The sequence below is a fragment of the Dama dama genome, chromosome 3 (assembly GCF_033118175.1).
Source record: "Dama dama isolate Ldn47 chromosome 3, ASM3311817v1, whole genome shotgun sequence".
NCBI lineage: Eukaryota > Metazoa > Chordata > Mammalia > Artiodactyla > Cervidae > Dama > Dama dama.
This window is the reverse complement of record NC_083683.1, coordinates 44,988,893-45,016,182: the sequence shown is the minus strand read 5'-3', so window position 1 is coordinate 45,016,182 and position 27,290 is coordinate 44,988,893. Positions and strand designations below refer to the sequence as shown.

Sequence of the window (27,290 nt, the reverse complement as noted above, 5' to 3'; positions counted from 1 at the left end):
TTATTAAGTATCTAATACACAGAGTTGGACGACTGACATGACTTAGCAGCAGCAGCAGCAGTGTCAGACAGACTATTTTAAGTACTAAAAACTACATATCAACTTTAAAAATAAAATTATTTTTCTTTCCTATTTTTTTCTTTCTTTTGGCCTTTTATATTTCAGTGCTCAGTCGCTTCAGTCTGACTCTGCAACCCTGTGGACTGTAGCCCGCCAGACTCCTCTGTCCATGGGATTCTCCAGGCAAGCAAATGGAGTGGGTTGCCATGCCCTCCTCTGGGGGACCTTCCCGACCCAGGGATCGAACATACATCTCTTTTGTCTCTTGCATTGGCAGGTGGGCTCTTTACTACTAGTGCCACCTGGGAAGCCCAATAGCAGTCAATAAATGGTATCTCTTTTGTTGTTGTACAGACGTTAAGTCGTGTCCCACTCTTTGCCACCCCATGAACTACAGCATGCCAGGCTTCCTTGTCCTTCACTATCTCCCTGAGTTTGCACAAACTTAGGTCCATGCCATCCAACCACCTCAACCTCTGTTGGCCACCTCTCTCCTCCTGCCCTTAATCTTTCCCAGCATTAGGGTCTTTTCCAATGAGCTGGTTCTTCACATCAGGTGGCCAAAGTATTGGAGCTTCAGCTTTAGCATCAGTCCTTCCAATGAATATTCAAGACTGATTTCCTTTAGGATTGACTGGTTTGATCTCCTTGCAGTCCAAGGGACTCTCAACTCTCCTCCAGCACCACAGTTTGAAAGCAGCAATTCTTCAGCACTCAGCCTTCTTCATGGTACAACTCTGTATGTATGTACATCCATACATCACTAATGGAAAAACTAGTTTTGACTACATGGACCTTTGTTGATAAAGGGATACCTCTGTTTTTTAATATGCTATCTAGGTTTGTCATCACTTTTCTTCCAAGGAGGAAAGAGAAAACGAAAGAGTTAGTTGCTCAGTCATGTCCAATTCTTTGTGACCCTGTGGACTGTAGCCTGCCAAGCTCATCTGTCCATGGGATTTTCCAGGCAAGCATACTGGAGTGGGCTGCCATTCCCTTCTCCAGGGGATCTTCCTGACCCAGGGATCGAACCTGGATCTCCCACACTGCAGGCAGATTCTTTACCATCTGAGCCACTAGGGAAGCTTAGGAACAAGGGGCTTTTAATTTCCCTGGCTGCAGTCACCATCCGCAGTGATTCTGGAGCCCAGGAAAATGAAATTTGAGTTTCCACTTTTCCCCATCTCTTTGCCATGAAGTGACAGGACAGGATGCCATGATCTTAGTTTTTTCAATGTTGAGTTTTAAGCCAGCGTTTTCACTCCCCTCTTTCACCTTCATCAAGAGGCTCTTTAGTTCCTCTGCACTTTCTGCCATTAAAGTGGTATCTGCTTATCTGAGGTTGTTGATATTTCCCCTGGCAATCTTGATTCCAGCTTGTGAGTCATCCAGCCCAGCATTTTGTATGATATACTCTGCAAATAAGTTAAATACACAGGATGACAATATACAGCCTTAACGAGTAATATTCCTTTCCCAATTTTGAACCAGTCTGTTGTTCCATGTTCAGTTCTAACTATTGCTTCTAGTCCTGCATACAGGTTTCTCAGGAGGCAGGTAAGGTGCTGTGGTATTCCCATCTCTTCAAGAATATTCCACAGTTTGTTGTGATCCACACAGTCAAAATCTTCAGCGTAGTCAATGAAGCAGAAGTAGATTTTTTTTGGAATTGCTTTGCTTTTTTTATGATCCAGTAGATGTTGGCAATTCGATCTCTGGTTCCTCTACCTTTTCTAAATCCAGCTTGTACATCTGGAAGTTCTCAGTTCAAGTACTGCTGAAGCCTAGCTTGAAGGATTTTGAGCATAATCTTGCTAGCATGTGAAATGAGTGCAATTGTACAGTAATTTGAACTTTCTTTGGCATTGCCTTTCTTTGGGATTGGAATGAAAACTGACCTTTTCCAGTCCCATGGCCACTGCTGAGTTTTCCAAATTTGCTGGAAAACTAATTATTAATTTTTCTAACATAAAATTTATGACATTATTCCCCATTCTGTACTCACTTTTCCCTAATCAGTCTACAACTTACTAAGTTCTTTTCATTTATATCTCACTTTTAGCTTAACAGTGGCTAGACAGTTCCTATCTAACTGTAACATGGCAATTGCTGAAACAGAGTTTGGTTAAAAAAATGAAAATAAGTAAAATCTAAATAACGCAAGTGTAGCCTTAAGTTTTATAAACCAGTAAAATTGCATGAGATGTCATAATTAGGCTGCTAAATGTCCCTTTGGTAACTAATCTCCCAAAATGGTCTCTGATGATGAGTATCTCCTGGTATCCACACCCTTCAGTAGCTTCCTTACACCTTGAATCTGGGCTAGTAATTTGCTCTAACATAGGCAATGTATAGGAAATAGCTGTGTGCCAGCTCTAGCTTAGGAGCCAATCTTTAAGAAAGACTGTCAGCTTTTATTTTTGTGCTTTGGGGAACCCTGAATTGCCAGGTAGGAAGTCTACCAGATTTCCCTGGTGGTATAGCGGGTAAGAATCTGCCTGCCAATGGAGGAGACACAGGTTCAATCCCTGGTCCAGAAGACTCCACATGCCATGGAACAGCTATTAATAAGCCCATGTGCCACAACTACTGAGCCCGCGCTCTAGAGCCCTGGAGCCTCAACTACTGAGCACACCTGCCCGAGAGCCCGCGCTCTGCCACAAGAGACAATGACAATGACAATGAAGAGTAGCCCCCATTCACCACAACTAGAGAAAGCCCGCAGCAATGTAGACCTAGTACAACCAATAAATAAATAAGAAGTCTGCCTTCCTTGCTTTTATTTATTTATTTACTGGTTATACGAGGTCTACACAAGAAGTCTGCCCACTCTGCTGGACCTCCCTTGTAGCTCAGTCAGTAAAGAATCTACCTCCAATGCAGGAGAGCCAGGTTCAATTCCTGGGTCGGGAAGATCCATTGAAGGAGGAAATGGCAACCCACTCCAGTATTCTTGCCTGGAGAATGCCACGGACAGAGGTACCTGGCTGGCTACAGTCCACTGGGTCGCAAGAGTCGGACACAACTTAGTGACTAAACCATTACCCCCATCCTGCTGGAGAGATCACAGGGAGTGGCTAGTGGAGAGAGAGGCCCTGAGGCTATGGGGCAGGGTGCAGGCGCAGGGATGTAGGATGTGGTAGTGGGGGTGGTAATGCAGCCATCCCAGGGTCCCACAGAACCTAGCATTAGACGGTGATGTTCTAGCTCAGGCCCCTAGATGACCACAGAACCTCAGCTGACACCACACGAGGCAGATCTGCACAATCAATCCTCAGATCCATGAGAAGTCATAAATTGTTGTTTCAAATCACTACATTTGGGGAGTGGTTTGTTAAGCAATAAGATAGAGAAGGGAACAGGCCCTTGTTCCAATGTTTCTAAAGAATTCTTTGCAATAAAACTTAATAGTAGTGGTGGTTATATACAGGAAGATATTAAGTCAACCTTTCTTAGAATAGCTCTATTTAAAAAGCAACTCTCATCTAACTGCTTGGGATTAAACCAAAAAAACTATATTATCTACTTTAATAAATCAACTAAATTTAATTTGTTTAGTTAAACAAATACCCACAGAGAGTAAACAGATCGTACTCAACAGAAAAATCATTCTTCTTTCAACTCATCCTTATTAGATCACTTTTGGCTCTCTCACACGCTCTCATTTTTTAACTCATATAGTACGTAACTCTCCAATGTAAAGCAATGAAGGATGCTGCTAAATCTAACAGCCAATATATTCACACTGAAGATATCTTAAAAACTATAATCCAAAGAAGAATGGAACTGGAGGAATCAACCTGCCTGACTTCAGACTCTACTACAAAGCCACAGTCATCAAGACAGTGTGGTACTGGCACAAAGACAGAAATATAGATCAGTGGAACAGAATAGAAAGCCCAGAGATAAATCCACGAACCTACAGACACCTTATCTTTGACAAAGGAGGCAAGGATATACAATGGAAAAAAGACAACCTCTTCAACAAGTGTTGCTGGGAAAACTGGTCAACCACTTGTAAAAGAATGAAACTAGAACACTTTCTAACACCATACACAAAAATAAACTCAAAATGGATTAAAGATCTAAATGTAAGACCAGAAACTATAAAACTCCTAGAGGAGAACATAGGCAAAACACTCTCTGACATAAATCACAGCAGGATCCTCTATGACCCACCTCCCAGAATATTGGAAATAAAAGCAAAAATAAACAAATGGGACCTAATGAAACTTAAAAGCTTTTGCACAACTAAGGAAACTATAAGTAAGGTGAAAAGACAGCCCTCAGATTGGGAGAAAATAATAGCAAATGAAGCAACAGACAAAGGATTAATCTCAAAAATATACAAGCAACTCCTGAAGCTCAATTCCAGAAAAATAAATGACCCAATCAAAAAATGGGCCAAAGAACTAAACAGACATTTCTCCAAAGAAGACATACAGATGGCTAACAAACACAGGAAAAGATGCTCAACATCACTCAGTATCAGAGAAATGCAAATCAAAACCACAATGAGGTACCATTACACGCCAGTCAGGATGGCTGCTATCCAAAAGTCTACAAGCAATAAATGCTGGAGAGGGTGTGGAGAAAAGGGAACCCTCTTACACTGTTGGTGGGAATGCAAACTAGTACAGCCACTATGGAAAACAGTGTGGAGATTTCTTAAAAATCTGTAAATAGAACTGCCATATGACCCAGCAATCCCACTTCTGGGCATACACACTGAGGAAACCACATCTGAAAGAGACATGTGCACCCCAATGTTCATTGCAGCACTGTTTATAATAGCCAGGACATGGAAGCAACCTAGATGCCCATCAGCAGACGAATGGAAAAGGAAGCTGTGGTACATATACACCATGGAATACTACTCAGCTGTTAAAAAGAATTCATTTGAATCAGTTCTAACGAGATGGATGAAACTGGAGCCCATTATACAGAGTGAAGTAAGCCAGAAAGATAAAGATCATTACAGCATACTAACACATATATATGGAATTTAGAAAGATGGTAATGATAACCCTATATGCAAAACAGAAAAAGAGACACAGAAATACAGAACAGACTTTTGGACTCTGTGGGAGAAGGCGAGGGTGGGATGTTTCGAGAGAACAGCATGTGTATTATCTATGGTGAAACAGACCACCGGCCCAGGTGGGATGCATGAGACAGGTGCTCAGGCCAGGTGCACTGGGAGGACCCAGGGGAATCGGGTGGGGGGGGGAGGGATAGGTGGGAGGGGGGATCGGGATGGGGAATACATGTAACTCCATGGCTGATTCATGTCAATGTATGACAAAACCCACTGCAATGTTGCAAAGTAATTAGCCTCCAACTAATAAAAATAATTGAAAAGAAAAAAAGATTTCTCAAAAGTCAGTAAAGAGATAAATTAAGATAGGAAGAAAAAATCAAATGTGAAATCTACTGTGGGATCTTAGTATCAAGGTGCAAAGGAGTAAAACTACTGTTTTTAATTTTGACTGTGAGTTTTATAATATATAGATGAAAGGAAATGGGTGAATCTATAAGGCAGTGAAATAGAGATAACAATCGTTTTCCTTAGGATATTTTCCCCAAGAAAATAAATGCAAAACTCATTGACAAGTAAAAAAAAAACAAAAACAAAAACAAAACTATAGTCCAAATCTTGCTTTGTTAAGTTAGAAAAAAATATTTGGAAATATAAGATAGTTTTCAAGTCATCTTCTGTCACATTTTTAGACTGCATTACTAAATTAAAGGTCCGTACAGAAGGCATATGAGCATCACTAGCTCTCAACCTTAGCTGAATTTTAAGAATCTCCTGGGAAGCTTTTAAAACTCCCTTCCAGGCCATAGCCCATGCCAGCTAAAGCCAAACTGGTGGGGGAGAGTTTGGTGAGTTTAACTACTTAGTGCCGAGTCTAAGCCAAAGTAAAGGGTTTGATCTCAGTGTCATCTAGGATGACCACCTTTCTGCACCAAGACCCCTACAGAGGACCCCAGGCAAGCCATCTTGAAACATCACCACTGAGGGTAAGGGAGTTTGTTCAGACTTGTGCAAATCCATCACCACTACTGGAGAGAAAGCACTCACCTTGACACTGAATTAGTAAATTTCTTTAATTTTTTTTTTCCTTCACTTATTCAGCCAATAGTCTTTGACTCAACTGGTAAAGAATCTGCCTGCAATGCAGGAGACCTGGGTTCGATCCCTAGGTTGAGAAGATCCCCTGGAGAAGGGAAGGGCTACTCACTCCAGTATTCTGGCCTGGAGAATCCCACGGACTGTATAGTCCATGAGGTCACAAAGAGTCGGACACGACTGAGTGACTTTCACCAGTCTTTGAGCACCTACTATGTTCTGGGCTCTCTTTTAGGTGGAAGAGATACAGTAATAAACATGGTTTAGATAAGATCCTCTTACAGAGCAAAAAGCATCATTATCACCTAAATTTCTCTTTCTGCACATCAACAAATCTTACTATTCTACAAACACCTACTGTTTTTCTACTTTCCAGTTCATTGCCCTTAAAGTATGACTAATACTTGAGGAAGCATAAATGAATTATTTAAAAATAAAGATTATGTAACTCAAAAGGGTCTAATGTTTACAGTAAGTGTTTTATATACAACTCTGCCCTCAGTAGCTTAACTCTACGCCTCTGGAACTTCAAATTTGAACTTCAAACCTGGAACAGGGACTGTTCGGTGTGACCTCAAAACACAAGTGAGCTAGATAAAACCACCACATGTGGATTTTCTGCTGATGCTGTCTGTGAAAGAGATATTGATCATCCAACAGTCTTTCTTTAGGAATAGTGTTTCTAGAACTTTTTTCCCAGATCTCAGTACTGAGCTTAAGGTTCTTTAAGCACTTTAAGAATTGCTACTGGGAATAAACCATTCTTCAGCACAGTTAGGAGAGATCAGAGGTTTGAATTGTTGTCATTTATCAAATACATCTCAAAGTCTCCCCCCAAATGAAGCGAATTTCTTTTCACCCTCCAACCCTTTGAGTTTCCCTCATTTCTCCTTAGCTGAATAATTTGCCAATTACCACTTATTTCCTTCTATAAGCAATGTGTTATCTTCCTTTAACTTAGAAAGTCACTAAAAACTTCTCATTTCAAATCTGTCTAGAAGCTTTACTTATTTTTGGAAGCTGAAAAGAATCTGACCAATATCAGAATAAAATTTACTTCCACAGAGCTTGTAAGATATTAAAAGTTTAATCAAAGAAATCAGAATCAGCAAAGCCCTACCTCAGGAGATTTGCCAGATATAGGCCTGCTTTCTCAGTTTTTTTCCTACATTACAGGATTAGCTCTTACAGCCTACAAATCTCATTAAAACACTGCTAATTGAAAACATCACCTGTGGCATCATTATACCAGGCTCTTTTATTAAATTTCTGAAATCACTGACTCTTCCCATTTAGGTGATGAATGACAACCGTGGGTTATATATTCCAGAGAATCTGGCAGTTTTGACATAAAAAATAGAGCTCCACTCTCAGTACTCAAAGATCTGATATCTAGCATTACATTATGATCTATCCATGAAAACAACAATTTTTGTTTGTTTTCCTGTGACTAAGGGAAACCACACTTAGCCCCTTATATTGCTAAACTTCAAAGCTTCTTTTCAGGTCCCAAATGTCTCCCAGTTCTTTTGATTTTCTTTGCTTGCAGTTAGACTTCCCTCCCTTTTCATTAGCAAGCATCACTCACCACTTCTGGGGTTCTTATTCCTTGCCCATTCCATTCCCACTGCCAAGCCTAGCTAGTCCCCCATTCCTCTCTGCAGTGAAAGACAGACATTTTCCTGTTTGTTAACGTTTTAACCACTAATAATTTTGGGGGAAATTCTAAAAGTATCAGAATACTTATCCTATGAAATGGTCAAAAGACTTTAGCTACCTCTCCCCTCTTTATGCTTACAGTGGCAGGGCTTATGAAAAGTTCTCTGCCTTCTCCTTCAGACCACACCTTTGATGAAGGTCTTTTCTTCTAAAAGGGCCAAAATTCCCTGGAAATGTCCCAAGTTAGGCCTGATGATGCAATCAAGACAGAACTGCTTTTGCTCCCTTTCTTTTATGGATAGACAGCAGATAGGTAGGTATGTAGATAGATGGATACACACATGATAGATAGAGAATTAAATTGCAGTTCTAAGGATATGCGGAACGGAAGACACCCAGTTCACTAAGCCTCAATCCTTTTCAGGAATGATACCTAGGTTTTTATCATTATCCCCCAATTTACAGTCAAGAGTAACCTTTAAAAATGTAAATCTAAAATATCACTACTCTGTTTACAATGCTTCAGAGGCTTCCCAATGAAATGTTGATAAAACACTAGCTCCTCAACAGGGCACTCAAGGCCCTTCCAAACTGGATCCAGTTAACTTGTTCAGTTTCATCTATCATCATACTTCTCATCTCTCTTTTCCCTCTTCTAACAGTTCCAGCTGACAAAATATAACTCCTTTCCCTTGCTCTAACTCAACTAACACCACTAATTTTTTACATGTCAATTAGCATTTAATCCACACAAGGAGCAACTGTGTCCCTCTCCTTATTTGCCAGTTGAAGAAACTGATCAAGTAATTTGAAGTGTTAAAAAATTTGCCCATGGTTAAATGGCTAGAAAACAGCAAATATAAATCTAAGTCTATTCATCCATTCATTCAATATTTTGTGAGCATTTTAGGCCTGGCACCATTTCAGGCAGCAAAGAAATAGTAAACAAATTTTGTCCAAGTTTTATACTTCTTTATTATTACTCAATGCCTGGCATAACGTTGCATTTGTTTAAAACATTATTAAGGAAAATGTAATCAAGAGTTCCTATTCAGTGCTCCAAAGATATTTCTTAAGATGATGCACACCAGCACTCTACACATGGTTATTTGTGCAAGTCATGCTAATAGAATGATAGTATCAGTGAACTGATTTCACTAAAAGGACTCAAAGCTTTTGCAACAGTTGATTCCTCCGTCCACAAACTAAACTTCCAGATTGTTTTGCATCATTCAGGTCTCTGCTATACTGTGACGTCTACAGAGAAACATTCCTGGTCACTCTACCTAAATAGATTCTATGCATTTTCATCAGGGCACTTCCTTGTCTATCTATCTATCTATTTACCTACTATCTACCTACCTATTTATTACTCCTCCCGTAAAAAAAGGATGGAAGCTCCCAGGGTGCAAAGACCTCATTTGTTTTGTCACTCTAGTATTAACAAGGCCTGGACATAGTAGGTACTCAATAAATATTTTAAATGAGTACCACAATAATAATAGGAATAGTAATAATCCCATTAGAAAATCCAGGTCTTTATAATTTAGGCTACTCAGCAGACATGACTGGGTTATACTTGTGGATGAATAGTCCAGAAAATGGTTCTTTCATTTATTATCAAATCTCTATTGACAGGCTTCCCTGGTGGCTCAGCAGTAAGAATCCACCTGCCAATGCAGCAGACACAGGTTTGATCCCAGGTCCAGGAAGATCCCTCATGCTGCAGAGTAAACTAAACTACAACTACTGAGTCTGTGCTCTAGAGCTCTGGAACCGCAACTACTGAAGCCCATGTGTCCCAGAGCCTGTGCTCAGCAACAAGAGAAGCAGCCATGGTAATGAGAAGCCTGTGCACTGCAACTACAGAAAAGCCCGCATAGCAACAAAGACCCAGCATAGCCAATAAATACATACAAAAAAAAAAAAAAAAAAAAAATCTATTGAGCACTCCATGTTACTCACAATTGCCTCTCCACACACAATTTTACTAATTAAATCTCTCATACAATATTTCTAAGCATCTTTAACAACCAAACCTACAAACCTACTTACTCTTGAAACCATCTTCTCTTTTGCTCCTGATACAATGAAGGCAAAATTCTTTCTGCTGGGAAAGGCTAATCCTTACCCATGGAGTTAGACTCCATGTGTTCTTAATTCCTAAGAACTTTATTCCCTTGAATGTCCCCATGCATGTACCATCAATCTCCTTTTATTGGATTATACTCATTAGCATATATTCATGTTTGACTATCTCTCATTCATAAAAAACATTTTCCCACATCTCCCTTCAACTACTACTACACTTCTCTGTACCTTTCACAACTAAAATTATCTATATACATTCAGTGTCCATTTTCTCATCTCTGATTCTTTCCTCCAACCGTGACAGTTAGGCTTTCACTCCTCATAAAAAGTGACTGTCGTGGTCACCGAGGACTTCCATGTAGCCAAACTCAACTGTCACTCCCCTGGGCTCACTTTACTTCAACTTTCAGCAGCACTCAACAGAGCTCTAACTCCTACGGTGGCTACTCCCCTGTCCAGCCTCCTAAATCCTCTCCTAATTTCCTTCCTGCCTCACCAGCAATGCCCCCTCAACAGCCTTGTAGCAACCCCTCTTCCTCCATAAAACCTCAGGATGTGATTTTGGCTCTTCTCTTTCTACACTCCCAGATGATCTCATTAATTCCCATATATCTAAATATCACCGTTAATCTGACGACTCCCAAACACACCTAGGTCCAGACTTCTGTTTTCAACTCCAGATCCCATATTTAAATACCTACCTAATATTGCCTCTTTGATGTCTCTCTGGGATATCAAATGAACCAGGTCCAAATGCGAACTTTTGATCTTCCTCCAAACCTTCCCAGCCTACCACTCCACCCCCTATTCCTCCTTGTACCAGATGGCAAATGATTCATCAAAATGCTCAAACTAGAACTCTTGAAGGCATCCTAGATTGATACTTTTTCCATTATCTTCATGCCCATTAACATGTCCTATGAATTTTTCCCTTTAAAACATATCTTACATTCATCTTCTCTTCAGTAGAGTACAAGAATTAAGTAGATAGGCTCTGAAGTTAGACACTAGAATTTAAATCAAAGCAATAATAACAGCATTTACTGAGCATTTACTGCTTGCCTAACATAGTCTAATTATTTTACATGTATTAATTCTTTCAATGTTCATAAGAACCTCATGAGGTAGGTACTATTATTATTTTTATTATTTCTATTTTAAATTATAGCAACGGAGGTTAAGTAACTTGTCCAATCCCGAGAGACCCAGAATTCAAACTCCTAAATCTAGTTCCAGATTTCACTGTGGTAGACTGTCTCTTGGTAAAAAGAGACTAGAGATAAGGAGATCAGCAGGAGGACTTCCCTGAAGGTCCAGTGGTTAAGACCCTGAGCTTCTACAAGTGGCTTAGGTTTGATCCCTGGTTGGGTAACTAAGATCCTGCATGCCACACAGCATGGCCAAAAAAAAAAAAAGATAGGGAGATCAGGTCAAAGCTAAGCAACAGTCTGGGTAAATAATAAAGTCTAAACCAGTAATGAAAGTAGAAACATTTCAAATTTATGAAATGTTCAAGTAAGACCTAAATAGAGAGTTATAGCATGTTCAAGGACTGAAAGACTGAATATTTTAGAGATGTCAATTTTTCCCAAACTGATCTACAAATTCAATCCCATTCAATATCCCAACAGATTCAACTTGACAAATTGATTCTAAAATTTGTATCAATTAGCAAAACCAAGAATAGCCAAGATACTCCTTAAGAAGAAAAAAACATAAAAAGATTTACCCTGTCAGATATCAAATATTATTTCAAAGCTTTAGTAATTAAGATAGCATGGTATTGATTCAGATGGACAAATTAACCTAACTAACAGAATACAAAACCCATTAACTGACTCCACATATACAAAAATCTACTTTATGACAGAGGTGGTGTCACTGATCAGTGAAGAAAAGATGAACTTTTTAATAAACAATGTTGGAAAAATTGGATATCTACATGGAAAAAAATGAAATTGGATCAACACCCAATACAAAATTCAATTTTTAAAAAACCAATTCTGGGAGTTCCCTGGCAGTGCAGTGGTTAGGACTTGGCATTTTCACTGTTATGGCCTGCATTCAATCCCTGGTTGGGGAACTAAGATCCTGCAAGCCACATGATGTGGCCAAAAAAAAAAAATTATCTAAATGGGTTAAAGATTTAAGTATAAAAAGCAAAAATGTAAAACGTTTAGAAAACAATAAAAAAGAATAATTTTATGGGTTTCCCTGGTGGCTCCGTGGTAGAGAATCTGCCTGCCAATTCAGAAGACATGGGTTTGATTCCTGGTCCAGGAAGACCCCACATGCCTTGGAGCAACTAAGCTCATGTGCCACAACTACTGAGCCTGTGCTTTCAAGCCATGGAACCGCAACTACTAAAGCCTGCATGCCCAAGAGACTGTGCTCCACAATAAGAAAAGCCTGGGCAATGAGAAGCCCATGCACTGCAACTAGAGAGTATCCACTGCTCTCTAAACCCAGAGAAAAGTTCAGGTAGCAACGAAGACCCAGCACAACAACAGAAAAAAAAAAAAAGAATAACTCCATGGCCTTAAGACTAGGGAAGAATTTCTTAGACATTAAAATCTTATACCATAAAGGAAAGGACTGATAAACTATAATACACCAAATTAAAAACTTTGGAACCAGTGACACAGAAAATGAAATTACAAACCATAAACTGGGAGAAGATACCAGCTATACAAATAAAGACAAAAGATGATAATCAAAATATATTTTAAATTACCATAAAGACCAGTGATGAGAGGAAAATCAGAACACCAAAGTCCCAAATGAGGATTTCCCTGGTGGTCCAGTCGTTAAGAATCCCTGCCAACGCAGGGGACACGGGTTCGACCCCTGGTCTGGGAAGATTACACACGCTGCGGGGTAACTGTGCCCATGTGCTGCAACTACCGAAGCCCACTCACCTAGAGTCTGTGCTCCACAGCCAAAGAAGCTACCACAAGGAGAAGTCAGTGCACCGCAAAGCAGAGTAGCCACTGCTCGCTACAGCTAGAGAAAGCCGGGAGGCAGCAATGAAGACCCAAAGCAGCCAAAATTAAAATTAAATAAATAAAATTATTTTAAAAAATAACTTTAAAAATAAATAAATAAAACTAACTTTTAAAAAGTCCCAAAAGGGGACTTCCCTGGTAGTCAGTGGTTAAGACTTCGCCTTCCACTACAAAGGGTGCAGGTTCATCTCTGGTCAGGGCATTGAGATCCCACATATCTCAACGTCAGAAAACCAATATTGTAACAAATTCAATAAAGACTCAAAAAAAAAAAAAAAAACCAGTCCCAAATGAATTTTTCTCCCAGATTCTAGCCTGATGATGCATGCATAGTAGGAGTCAACCTCTGGTTACAATTGGAAACTACTGCCAACAAGTTAGATAAAGGCACAAAATAAGAGGAAGTGGAAAAAAGAAAAGGAATGTAACAAATGGGATAAGTAAGGAATGGCAACATTATTGGACTGTAGGTCAACTTCCATTAGAATTATAAGAGGGCAAGAAAACTAACAAACAAACATCTATAGACCTTTAGGAACAAAACCAACAAATGAGAAAGGACAATTTTAAAAGATGTGGGAAGTTAGCAAGCAACAGATTATGCTGCAGTAGAGACTTTTCCCCCCAAATTATGCAGTACTTCAGACATATAAAAATGTTAAAAAAAAAAAAAAAGTACAACAAACACCTGTGTATACGCCACTTAGCTTCAGAAATAGAGTATTTATAGCTAAAGCCCTCTGTTCATTCCTCAGTTATATCCGTCTGTCAACTCCCAGAGGCAAAAGTATCCTGAACTAGAAGATAAACATGCTTAGTAATTTCTTTACACTTTTACAGTGAGGTCATTTTTTAAAAAGTAGTGGGTAAATTTTGTGACAAATTGAGAGATTTCGTCTAAATACACTGTCCACCATAAGAGACTCAGAATGAAGGGGAAAGGAGTGGGATCAACACTTAAGACAAAGAGATGAAGATTTAGAAGACAGCTAAAGGGGAAAAAAGTGAAAATAAACAGTACTGGAAAAGCAGCACAACAAAAAAGAACAAAAATTAGTGTCAATGGAGAGAAACAGTGGCCTCACATAGTATCAATAACCTCAGATATGCAGATGACACCACCCTTATGGCAGAAAGTGAAGAACTAAAGAGCCTCTTGATGAAAGTGAAAGAGAAGAGTGAAAAAGTTGGCTTAAAGCTAAACATTCAGAAAACTAAGATCATGGCATCTGGTCCCATCACTTCATGGCAAACAGATGGGGCAACAGTGGCTGACTTTATTTTTGGGGGCTCCAAAATCACTGCAGATGGTGACTGCAGTCATGAAATTTGAAGACGCTTGCTCCTTGGAAGGAAAGTTATGACCAAAAGGAAAGTTATGATCAACCTAGACAGCATATTAAAAAGCAGACATTACTTTGCCAACAAAGGTCCATCTAGTCAAGGCTATGGTTTTTCCAGTAGTCATGTATGGATGTGAGAATTGGACTATAAAGAAAGCTGAGTGCCGAAGAATTGATGCTTTTGAACCGTGGTGTTGGAGAAGACTGTTGAGAGTCCCTTAGACTGCAAGGAGATCCAACCAGTCCATCCTATAAGAGATCAGTCCTGGGTGTTCATGGGAAGGACTGATGTTGAAGCTAAAGCTCCAGTGCTTTGGCCACCTGATGCGAAGAGCTGACTCATTTGAAAAGACCCTGATGCTGGAAGGGATTGCAGGCAGGAGGAGAAGGGGCCAACAGAGGATGAGATGGTTGGATGGCATCACCGACTCAATGGACATGAGTTTGGGTAAACTCTGGGGGTTGGTGATGGACAGGGAGGCCTGGCGTGCTGCAGTCCATGGGGTCTCAAAGAGTCGGACACAACTGAGCAACTGAACTGAACTGAACTTGCCTTTGAAACGAAAAAGAGTGTGTTCAGTACATTCACTCAACAGATCAGCAGCTATTTTTTTAGACACTCTTCTAAGGTAGTAGGCATACAGTAGAAATCAGAAGACAGTCTGCTTTCAAGGAGCATTTATTCTAGTTGGGGAAAGAGGTAAGCAAATGAATAACTCATCAGACTGGGGAAAAGACAAAGACGACTAGTGAAGGCAGAGTGCTGGTGAGAGGAAAGAGGTGCCTGCTATGTTCTTTGAAGGTAGTGAGAGATGGCCTCTCTGATAAAGTGACATTTAGGCAGAAACCTAAAGGAAGTGAGGAATGTAGAAGTCTTAGGAGGAGTTACAGCAGATACAAAAGGCCCTGAGGTGGGAGTGTGCATAGCATTTGAGGGACTGTGCATTTGAGGGACTGTAAGAAGGCTAGATGTGGCTGGGGTCAGCAGCAAGGGGAAGAGTTGATATGGACAAGATACAGAGGCATCACATGTGGAACAGTGCCAGAACTGAACCTTCTATTCAAAGTGGGATGCAAAATCACTGGAGAGTTTTTAGGAGAAAAGTAGCACAATCTGATCTACATTTCAAGTAAGACAATCATATAATTTGTCATTCAAACAGGGACACTTGGGTGAGTGAAGGAGGGTGCTATCAATAGTTACGTTAGGACAAAAGGCATTAACAAGACTTTCACTTTAAAAGGCTGCTATGTGGAGCCAACTTGAAGGGGTTCCTCCAGCCAAATCTGGAACTGACCAAAATATATAGTGATAGTATTAATAAACGATTACAATCTATTAAGTAATGAGGCTACATTGATAAAAATAAGAAGTAAAAGTTCGTTCTTTAAAAAAGTGATTCAGATATATATATATATATATATTTTCATATTCTTTTCTATTATGGTTTATCACAGGATATTGACGACAGTTCCCTGTGCTATATATACTGTAGGACCTTGTTGCTTATCCATCATATGTAATAGTTTGCATCTGCTAACCCCAAACTCCTAGCACTCCCCTCCCCCTGCCTCTTCCCCCTTGGCAACCACAAGTTTGCTCTCTGTGCATCTGCCTCTGTTTTGTAGATATGTTCATCTGTGTCATATTTTGGATTCTATATATAAATGGTATCATGTGGTATTTTTCTCTTTCTGACTTATTTTGCTTAGTATGATAATCTCTAGGTCCATCCATGTTGCTGCAAATGACATTATTTCATTTTTTTATGGCTCAGTAATATTTCATTGTGCACATACATACTACATCTTCTTTATCCATTCACCTGTCAGACATTTAAGTTGTGTCCATGTCTTGGCTATTGTAAATAGTGCTTCTATGAACACAAGGGTACGTGTATGTGGAAAAGCTCTTTCATACAGTGCAAAGCCAATGAACAAATTTAGAAGAAAAGGCACAGTTAGAAAATCATCTATTAGCAACCATCATAACAATAGCTGATTAAGGCAAGAATAAACACTAAAATTGATAGGTAAAAGTTTGAAAAATAACAGGATATTTACATAGTCTCAATGTATCTTCCCACAAGATATTTATCAATTACAAAAGACAATAAATATCCAAAAAAGAAAAGAGGTATACATCACCTTCACGAGATGGCCGAAGTTGACACTTCCAGTAATAGAATCAATCAAGCATGTGCTATGTAATATGATGGGACTTCCCAGGTGGGGCTCGGTGGTAAAGAATCTGCCTGCCAATGCAGGAGACACGGATTGATCCCTGGGAAGATCCCCTGGAGAAGAAAATGACAACCCAGTCTAGTGTTCTTGCCTGGGAAATTCCATGGACAGAGAGGAGCCTGGTGGGCTATTGTCCATGGGGTCATGAAAGAGTCAAACACAACTTAGCAACTAAAAAACAACAATGTAACGTGATGCACAGAGAACTCAGCATCACTTCTTATGTATTACTACCCAATGGTGCATAAACTGAGGGCTTCCCTGGTGGCTCAGTGGTAAAGAATCTGTTTGCCAATGCAGGAGACTCAGGTTCGAACCCTGAATCGGGAAGATCCCCTAGAGGAGGAAACGGCAACTCACTCCAGTATTCTTGCCTGCAAAATCCGATGGACAGAGTAGCCTGGCGGTATGGGGTTACAAAAGAGTCAGACATGATTCAGCAACTAAACAACAAAGTGTATAAACTTAATTTAATCATAAGGAAACAACAAACATAAATTGAGGAATATTCTACAAAATAACTGGCTTGTATTCATCAAATTGTCAGTGCCATGAAAATACAAAGAAAGACTGGAGCCATTCTAGATTAAATGAGCAACTGAATCAACACATAATCTTGGATATTTCTCTGTTATAAAGGACATTACTGAGACAACTGGCAACATGTGAAAACGTTTCATAGGTAGATAATAGCATTGTGTCAGAGTCAGGTTCCTGATTTTGATCATTGTACTGTGGTTATGTAAGAGAATTTCTTGTTTCAAAAGATGACACATTGAAGTATTTAGGTGTTAAAGGGCATCATATCTGCAACTTGAACAGTTCAGAAAAAAATAACTGTAGGTGTGTGAAGAAAGATGGAGAAAGATAAAGCAAATTTAGTAAATTTTAACATTTAAGAAATCTGGGTGAAGGGTATGCACAAATTCTTGGGACTGTTTTTGCAAATCTTTCACAAGTCTGAAATTACTTTTTATTTAAATGAACAAAATACCCGCACACAAAGGTTTCAGTGTAGAGAACAGATTAGGTGGGGGGATGGTGGTGAGTGCAGAGTCAGAAACAGAGTTGAACCAATTAAAAGGCTATTGTAGATTAAGGACAGGGGTCATGGAAGATAGCAGAGTAGGAAGCTCTAGGAATTGGTCTTTCACCAAAAGAACTATTGAGCAGGCAAGAAATGCCTGAAGCAATTATTTTGAAACTTTGGAATCTAGTCAACACTTTCAGCATCCAAGGGAGTGCTTGATAAAGAAAGAGGCTGGTAAATTTTAGTTAATTTCAGCATTTGGCATGGCACCTATCATTTTTCAGCACCCAGTCCCAGGGCAGGAAGCAGTGGGAACAATAAATAGCCCAAGATCCTACTGTAGCTTGCTGGTGCTAGAATATGCAATACAGATCTTGTCTCCAAAAATCAAAGTTATGTGTCTTTTATTTTTCCTTTTTGCCACACTGCTCAGCTTGCAAGATCTTATTTCATCAGTCAGGGATTGAACCTGGGCCATGGCAGAGAAACCTCAGAATCTTAACTACTAGGCCACGAAAGAACTCCCAGAGTTTTGTGTCTTGATCACTGTTTTTGATTGCTGAGGAGCTGGCAAAGAGGCTCACCACTGTTTCAGCCCCCATGGCTGAAGTGGCTTCCCAAGCAAAATGAGACAAAGAGATTTAAAGAAAGAGAACACTCTTTTTCCCCCCTTTTCTCTTCTTATTGGATCCAGGCATTTAAGGAAATCTTTGTCAAGTCACTGACAGGGTGGACATAATGACATAACAGAAGAGACTTCAGTGACTATAATAGCAATGAATATACTCTCTACAAAAAAAGTTTAGAAAAGTCACTAAACAAATAGACAATTGCAGCTTTCATTCAGTAACAACAGTAATCTCTAGGGAGGGAGCAGAATCTGATTTCCAGAGTTACCACATTATAATATTCAAAATGTCCAGTTCTCAACAAAAAATTACAAAGCATATAGGCACATGAAAAAATGCTCAACATTGCTAGTTATGAGAAGTATGAAAATCAAAACCACAATGAGGTATCACCACTCACCAGTCAGAATGGCTGTCATCAAAAAGTCTATAAACAATAAATGCTGGAGATGGTGTGGAGGAAAAGGAACCCTCCTACACTGTCGGTGGGAATGCAAACTGGTGCTGCCACTACGAAAAAGAGCATGGAGTTTTCTCAAAAAACTAAAAATAGAACTATCATAAGATCCAGCAATCCCACTCCTGGACATATATCCAGAAAAGAAAAAAACTTTAATTCAAAAAAGCACACGTACCTCAATTTTCATAGCAGCACTGTTTACAAAAGCCAAGATATGGTAAGAACTCAAGTACCAACCAACAGATGGTTGATTGGTTTGAGAGGATGTGATATATATATAGCACATATATATATATATATAAAATATATTAAAAACAATGGAATATTATATATATATATACACACATATATATAGTAATGGAATATTCAGTTCAGTCTCTCAGTTGTGTCTGACTCTGCGACCCCATGAATCGCAGCATGCCAGGCCTCCCTGTCCATCACCAACTCCCGGAGTTTACTCAAACTCATGCCCATCGAGTCGGTGATGTCATCCAGCCAACTCATCCTTTGTCGTCCCCTTCTCCTCCTGCCCCAGATATTGCATAGGAACCTGGAATGTTAGGTCCATGAATCAAGGCAAATTGGAAGTGGTCAAACAGGAGACGGCAAGAGTGAATGTCGACATTCTAGGAATCAGTGAACTAAAATGGACTGGAATGGGTGAATTTAACTCAGATGACCATTATATCTACTACTGTGGGCAGGAATCCCTTACAAGAAATGGGGTAGCCATCATAGTCAACAAGAGTCCAAAATGCAGTACTTGGATGCAATCTCAAAAACGACAGAATGATCTCTGTTCGTTTCCAAGGCAAACCATTCAATATCACGGTAATCTAAGCCTATGCCCCAACCAGTAACACTGAAGAAGCCGAAGTTGAACGTTTCTATGAAGACCTACAAGACTTTTTAGAACTAACACCCAAAAAAGATGTCCTTCTCATGATAGGAGACTGGAATGCAAAAGTAGGAAGTCAAGAAACACCTGGAGTAACAGGCAAATTTGGTCTTGGAGTACGAAATGAAGCAGGGCAAAGGCTAATAGAGTTTTGCCAAGAGAACGCACTGGTCATAGCAAGCACCCTCTTCCAACAACACCAGAGAAGATTCTACACATGGACATCACCAGATGGTCAACACCGAAATCAGATTGATTATATTCTTTGCAGCCAAAGATGGAGAAGCTCTATACAGTCAGTCAGCAAAAACAAAACCGGGAGCTGACTGTGGCTCAGATCATGAACTCCTTATTGCCAAATTCAGACTTAAACTGAAGAAGGTAGGGATAACCACTAGACCATTCAGGTATGACCTAAATCAAATCCCTTATGAATGGAATATTACCCAGACATAAAAAAGAATGAAATACCGCCATTTGCAGCAACATGGATGAACCTGTAGAATATTATACTAAGTGAAATAAGCCAAAGACAAATATTATATGCTATCACTTATATGTGGAATCTAAAAAATAATACAAATAAATCTGTATACAAAATAGACTCACTAAGAAAACAAACTTTAGGTACCAAAGGGGAAAGGGAGGAAGGAGGGATAAAAAAGGAGCATGCAATTAACAGATACAAACTATACATAAAATAGATAAACAACAAAGATTTACTGTATTACACAGGGAACGATATTCAATACATTATAATAACCTATAATAGAAAATAATCTAAAATATATATATATAAATAACTGAATCATTTTGATGCACATCAGAAACAAACACAATATTATAAATCAACTGCATTTCCATTGTTTTAAATTACAAAGTATACAAAGACACAGTTGCAGTGAGTAGGGGCTACTCTTTCTAGAGATGAATAGGCTTCTCACTGCAGTGTCTTCTCTTGTTGTGGAGCAGACTCTAGGTGTGCAGGCTTCAGTATTGACAGTTGCAACTTGTGAGCTCTAGAACATGGGCTCAGTACATGTGGCACATGGACTTAGTTGCTCCATGGCTTGTGAAACCTTCCCAGACCAGGGATCGAACCCATGTCCCCTGCACTGGCAAGCGATTTTTATCCACAGTACCAACAGGAAAGTCCCTAACACCATTCTAACTCAAATTCTTCCCCAAAAAAGGGGAGGAACACTTCCTAACATTCTGTGATACCAAAAGCCAGAAAATGATACAGAACAGTACAGACCAATATCCCTTATGAATAAAGACACAAAAATCCCCAACAAAATACTACCAAACTGAATCCAATAGTACATTAAAATGATTCTAAACTATGACCAAGTGAGATGTATCTCAGAAGTGTAAGGATAGCTCAGACAAGGAAATCACAATGTAATACCCCGTATGATCATTTTGATAGAAAAGGCAGAGGACCAAAATTCAACATCCTTTCATGAAACATGGGAAAAAACCTTGAAGTCACTGTGCTAAGTGAAAAAAAAGCAGTCCCAATAACCTCCAGGGCTTCCCAGGTGGTGCTAGTGGTAAAGAATCTGCCTGCCAGTGTAGGAGATGCAAGGGATGTGGGTTCAAGTCCCTGAGTCAGGAAGATCCCCTGGAGTAGGAAATGCTCCAGTGTTCTTGCCTGGAAAATTCCATGGACAGAGGAGTCTGGTGGGCTACAGTCCATAGGGCCACAAAGAATCACACATAGCTGAGCAACTGAGCACATAACAACCTCTAAAAGAATAAAATCTGTAGGAATAAATTTAACCAAGCATGTGAAATACTTGTACATTGAAAACTACAAAATACTGCTTAAAGAAATTAAAGATGACTCAAATAAATGGAAAGACACCCCATGTTCCTGAACTGATACACTTGGTATTATTAAGATGGCAATACTCCCAAAGTTATCTACAGATTTAATGAAATCCCTATCAAAATTCCAATGGCCTGTTTTGCAGAAACAGAAAGGCTTACCTTCAAATTTGTATGGAACTACAAAGGGCCCTGAATAGCAAAAAACAATAATGGAAAAGAAAAAATAAGAGGAATCACATTTCCCAATTTCAGAGCTTTTTTTACAAAGCTACAGTAATCAAAATAGTGTGGTACTGGCAAAAAGATATGTCAACCAATGGAACAGAATCGAGTTCACAAATCCTTACAAGTATGGCCACTTGATTTTCAATGGGACTACAAAGAACATTCAATGGAAACGAACAAATAGCTGGGACAACTGGCTATCTAAATACAAACAAATGAAGCTGGACCCCTATCTCGCTTTAAATTAAAAGATTAACTCAAAATAGATAAACAACCTAACATAAGAGCTTAAACTATAAACTCTTAGAAGAAACCACAGTGTAAATGGCCACAACTTGAATTTAGCAACAGATTCTTAAGAGCTGACATCAAAAGCACAAAGGAACAAAAAGAATAAATTGGACTTCATAAAAATTAAACACTGTTGGGGACTCCCCTGATGGTCCAATGACTAAGAATCTGGATCCCCAATGCAGGGGTCCAGGTTCAATCCCTGGTCAGGGAACTAGATCCCACTTCCTACAACTAAGAGTTTGCATACTGCAAGTAAGACCCAGCACAGCCAAATAAAATAACAAATAAATATTTTTTTAAAAAATTACACACTTTTGTGAATCAAAGGACATTGTCAAGAATGTGAAAGACAACATGCAGAACTGGAGAAAGTATCTACAAACCACATTATGTAATTATGATCTTGTTGTTGCTGCTGTTTAGTCCCTAAGTCATGCCTGACTCTCCTGTGACCCCATCGACAGTAGCCTGCCAGGTTCTTCTGCCCATGGGATTTTCCAGACAAGAATACTGGAGTGGGTTGCCATTTCCTTCTCCGGGGCATCTTTCCCACCCAGGGATCGAATCCACATCTCCTGCAATAGGAGGTGGATTCCTTACTACTGAGCCACCTGGGAAGCCTAATGATCTAGTAACCAGAATACATAAAGAACATAAAGACTCAACAATTGAAAACAACCCAATTTAAAACTGGGCAAAGGACTCAAATGGGCTTCCCTTGTGGCTCAGCTGGTAAGAACCCGCCTGCAATGCGGGAGACCTGGATTTGATCCCTGGGTTGAGACAATCCTCTACAGAAGGGAAAAGCTACCCACTCCAGTATTCTGGCCTGGAGAATTCCATAGACTGTATAGCGCATAGGGCTGCAAAGAGTCAGACACGACTGAGCGACTTTCACTTTCACAAAGGACTCAAATAGACCCTTTTCCAAAGAAGACACATGAATGGCCAACAAAACGCATGAAAAGTGTTCAGCATCATGGTCATCAAGGGAACGTAGAACAAATAATATCAGATCCTAGTTCACACTCACTGGGATGACTTTAAAACACAGAAAACAGGTATTGATGAGGATGCAGAGAAATATGACCCCTTGTACATTGTTGGTGAGAATATAAAATGGTTCAGCTGTTGTGTAAAACAGCTTGGCAGATCTTAAAAAAGTTAAGTATACACTATACACCTTTTAGGATGGCCAAAATCCAGAACAATGACACCACCAAATTCTGACAAGATGTGGAGTAATACCAGAACTCTCTCATTTCTGATAGGAATCAAAATGGTACAGCCACTATGGAGGATAGTTTGGCAGCTTTTTACGAAACTAAACATACTCATACCATATGATCTAGCAATGGCATTCCTTGGTATCTGCCCAAAGAAGATAAAAACCATCTGCACACAGATACTTATAACAGCTTTATTCATAATGCCTAAGCTTGGAAGCAACCAAGATGCCCTTCAGTAGGTGAATGGATAAGTAAACTGATACAAAGATATATTATTCAGTGTGACCCCCAGGCTTCCCTGTCCTTCACTATCTAGTCAACCACTAATCTACTTTCTGTCCCTAGAGATTTGCCAATTCTAGACATTCCTAAGTAATAGGATCATACGTAGTCTTTTGTGACTGGCTTCTTTTATTCAGCATGTTTTCGGGGAATTTGAATTATAAAGTGTGTGCCATGTATTAAGACGTAAGGAAAAAATATAGAGACTATTAAAAGACCACTTATGAAAATAATACAGTTAATAAATGCAATGGCAGATGAAGAAACAAAACATCCAACTAAGGTAAATCATTTATAAAATATAAACCAACAGAGGTATAAATGAAACCATTTTAAGATGCAGTAAAAATAAGCAAATCAGGGTAAAACAAATACGTTAGGAAAATATTTTACAAAACAAACTGCTGTTGGGACTTCCCTGGCAGTCCAGTGGTTGACAGGCCACCCGGCACTGCAGGGGACACAGATTCAATTCCTGGTCCAGGGGAATCCCACGTGCCCTGGGATAGCCGGGACCATGGGCCACAACTACCAGGCCTGCCCTCTAAACTACTGAGGCCTGCAATGCCCTAGGGCCCAAGTTCTGCATCAAGAGAAGCCACTGTCAACAGATGCCAGCACACTGCTACTAGAGAGTAGGCCCCGCTCACCCCAACTATAATACAAAAAACCCTCACACGGCAACAAAGACCCAGAGCAGCCAAAATAAACAAACACATAAAAATTGTTTTAAAAATTGCTGTGAGAGAGAACATTTCCCTAACAAAGGTTTAGAAAAAGCAATCACAGGTTTAGTTAAAACAATAAAAAGGGAGAGCAAAGAATCATTGTCTTTGAGTATAAAATCTCCTCCAATTAGTGTTTCTCAAAATGTGGTCCATGGACTATTTGCATCAAAATCACCGAAGAACTTGCTTTTAAAAAATCAGCTTTTTAGTCTGTGCCCCAGTCAATCACCAAAGATGGGATGCTGGAAACTATTTTTTATGTTTCCAGATGACTCTCATAAATACTATAGTTTGAGAACTAATATCTATTTAACACAAAATTAATGCAAATGATTAAATGTGTGTAAGAGACAAGAGAATCATGACAATAGCAAAGTGCATGAAAAGGAGGAAGGTGAAAGAGGACAAAGAAAAAAATACTTGAAAAAAATTTTTACGCATTATGCTATTGAGAAAAAACAAAGTGATGTTTGAAAACCATTGTGGATTTAATGTTGGAAAAAAATTCCAAACATGTAAATATACAAGGCATTCTACTAATACATGTGAGGACCACTCAGGATATGAATAGGAAAGCATTCATAAATGTAAGGTAAGGTCACATGGTAGAGAGAGCACACAGTTGATACCCAAATGTTTGCTAATGATGTTAAACTATTTTTATACCAAGTACAGCTATATTCAATTATCTCCATCCATAACTGTGATAACCTAGACACAACTTAACTTTTTGTGGTCATAATCTTTATATGAACACCACCATAAATTGTCAAATATTATGTCAGTACTGATGCTCAGGGTCAGGACATTTACTAGCAGACCAGGTTAATCTCTATTTTAATGGTAAGACTTATTTAAATAAGAACTGACAAAATTAAAGTTAAATTTCTCAAGGCTAAGAGCACTGCATGACAGAACTCAAATTTCCCTGAAAATTACTAAAATACGCATTAAAGGATGGCTTTTACTATTCTAACTATAAGCAAAGATTCCTGAAAATGAAGTATTAAATTCTAACTCATAATTTTACTCCAGTGAGGAAAGTTCACTTTGGCTTAGCAGGGTTAAAGAAAGGAAGTTCACTTTTATAAGTCTCAAAGACACTCACTAACAGAATACAAAATTTGCCCACTTTCACCATAAAAGGCAAAATCCCATTATAAACTCATAAACCTAATTAAAAATGCTAAATTCTAAAGTCTCTTTGACTCACTTACTGAGATTAAGCCTTATTATGCATTTGGAAACCCAGTAATATTCCATCAAACATTAAGAAGCAGATGTTTCAACATTTCCAGACATGGCTCTTGCACATCTTTTAAATGAAACAAACTATATTGGGGGAATGAAGTAGCTAAGGCATGCAAATAAATTACATGGCAGGTTATGTTGCTTTCACAGGAGATTTTTATTTATTATCAATATTTGGCTTGATACATGAAGGTCTAGAAGCATCTAAAAGTTCTTGTTGACACTTTTTCATTTCACGGCTTGTGTTTCAAAAGTCAGAAACCCCAGAATTGAGTAAAGCCTGAAAGCTGGTTAAGATATAGATGTGTGGACTTAGGACCTCAGATTTCTTCCCCCAAAGCAGTCAACCAATATTCATCATTAAGTCCCAACTCCCTGAACATCTCACATGTTCAATGTGGCCTCTTACTCACACAAGTCCAGTGCAACCTACCCACATATACGTACACACACACACACACACACACAAACACACACACAACAGTGTCCAAATCACCCACACTGGCACAACAGCCTCTCAACATTCACTTGGTTGCTAATCAAGAGCCATTCTTCTTGATACTGTCCATAATCTCTTTTTCCATTTCTACCACAATACTCACCCACTCAAAAAAGAAACAAGTTCCTTTTCTCTAACCGCGGAGAGCTTCTCTAACTCAACACACCTCTTTTCCTCCCCCGTTATTCTCTATCCTGCCTTTGTTACTCAGAAGGTGCAGGGTCTGGGAAAATCTCACTCACCTCATGCTATAGGCACCAGCACCCAGTTCCTGGCCGATCCCGGATAGACTAGCATCAAAGTCCTGCACCAGCCCGGATTCAATCACCTCATCGGCCAGAGGCAGCTTCAGAGCCCAGGCCATTCTGGCTCCTTCCTCGCCCCAGGAGACAGTTTCTTGTACAAAGGCGAGTAGCGTGATTCTACCCAACCGGGGCAAGACTGCAAGACTGTAGAAAACTCCAAACCAAGATCTCCCACGCAGCACCCACCAAGCCACCCCCAAGCCCCACCCACACTTCCCACACAACTAATCTCCCGTACCCTTGGCTCCTCACTCTCGGCTACCCCGACTTCCAAAATCCCTCCCCCGCACCCAGGTCTCTGGAGCCGCGCGAGGGCCCTTTGGTTTAACTCTTCCAGACTGTCCAGAGGCAACCCTGGACTCCTCGCCCTCTCTTTGGGATCTCCCCTTGAGCTCGCGGTGGTCACTCGCTATTTTCCAAACAGACCCGCAGCAGCGATCCGCTGCCTAGCCGGCACTCCCACGCCGCTTTCGCACCTTTCCCCCGCCCCTTTCCGCTGGAAATCCCCTCCCTCCCGGGAACCACTCTCCCTTTCCCCTCCAGGCCTCGCTTCCGGTCAGTCCCAAGATCACTTCCGGTCACTTCTTCTCAATTCCACGGCTCTTAGAACCAAATCCAGGTTTCCACTGAGCCGACTCCCCGCCCTCCGCTGCCCCCCACGGCCTCAAAACATGGATGGAGAAAGCCCAGCACCGGTTTGAAACCCAGACTAGCCAGGCTCCTCCACCGCCCGCCGTCCCGGCGCCAACCAATCATGGCGTCCTCTTCCTTCGCCGGAGCGGCAAGTGTGACGTCACCCTAACATTAGCCAATTAAGAATCGACTCCGCTGACCTTGGCAATGATGATAGGCTAGCGACGCCACGGCTCTCCGCCTCCTGAGATGGACTGGGCGATCTGGGAGAGGAGTGGGCGTGCGTCAGGTGGCCGGGTTTAAACGTCTTTCCTAGTTGTTCCCGGGCTTCTGGCGTCCGCTAAGTAGCTAGTCAAAACCATAAGGCGTGGGTGGAGCTCTAACTCTGTTCTTATTGGACCTACACCCACCCCTGGCTGACTCTTGTTTGTTACCCAAACACTCCTAACAAGTGCT

At 40.1% G+C, this 27,290-nt stretch overlaps 1 protein-coding gene across 3 annotated transcripts in view; it reads right to left on the bottom strand.

The window, feature by feature from the left end:
• The window catches only part of TFCP2 (transcription factor CP2), a 50,779-nt gene extending 23,832 nt beyond the window's left edge, over positions 1–26,947 (bottom strand). Inside the window, exon 1 of one of the 3 annotated variants that reach the window (XM_061127669.1) lies at positions 26,139–26,947. In XM_061127669.1, coding sequence (XP_060983652.1) covers positions 26,139–26,260 — 122 coding nt within the window. In that variant the 5' untranslated portion in view covers positions 26,261–26,947. The remainder of the gene's footprint in view (positions 1–26,138) is intronic. The other 2 variants (XM_061127660.1, XM_061127651.1) reach the window with 2 other exon arrangements.
• Positions 26,948–27,290: the final 343 nt, after the last annotated feature.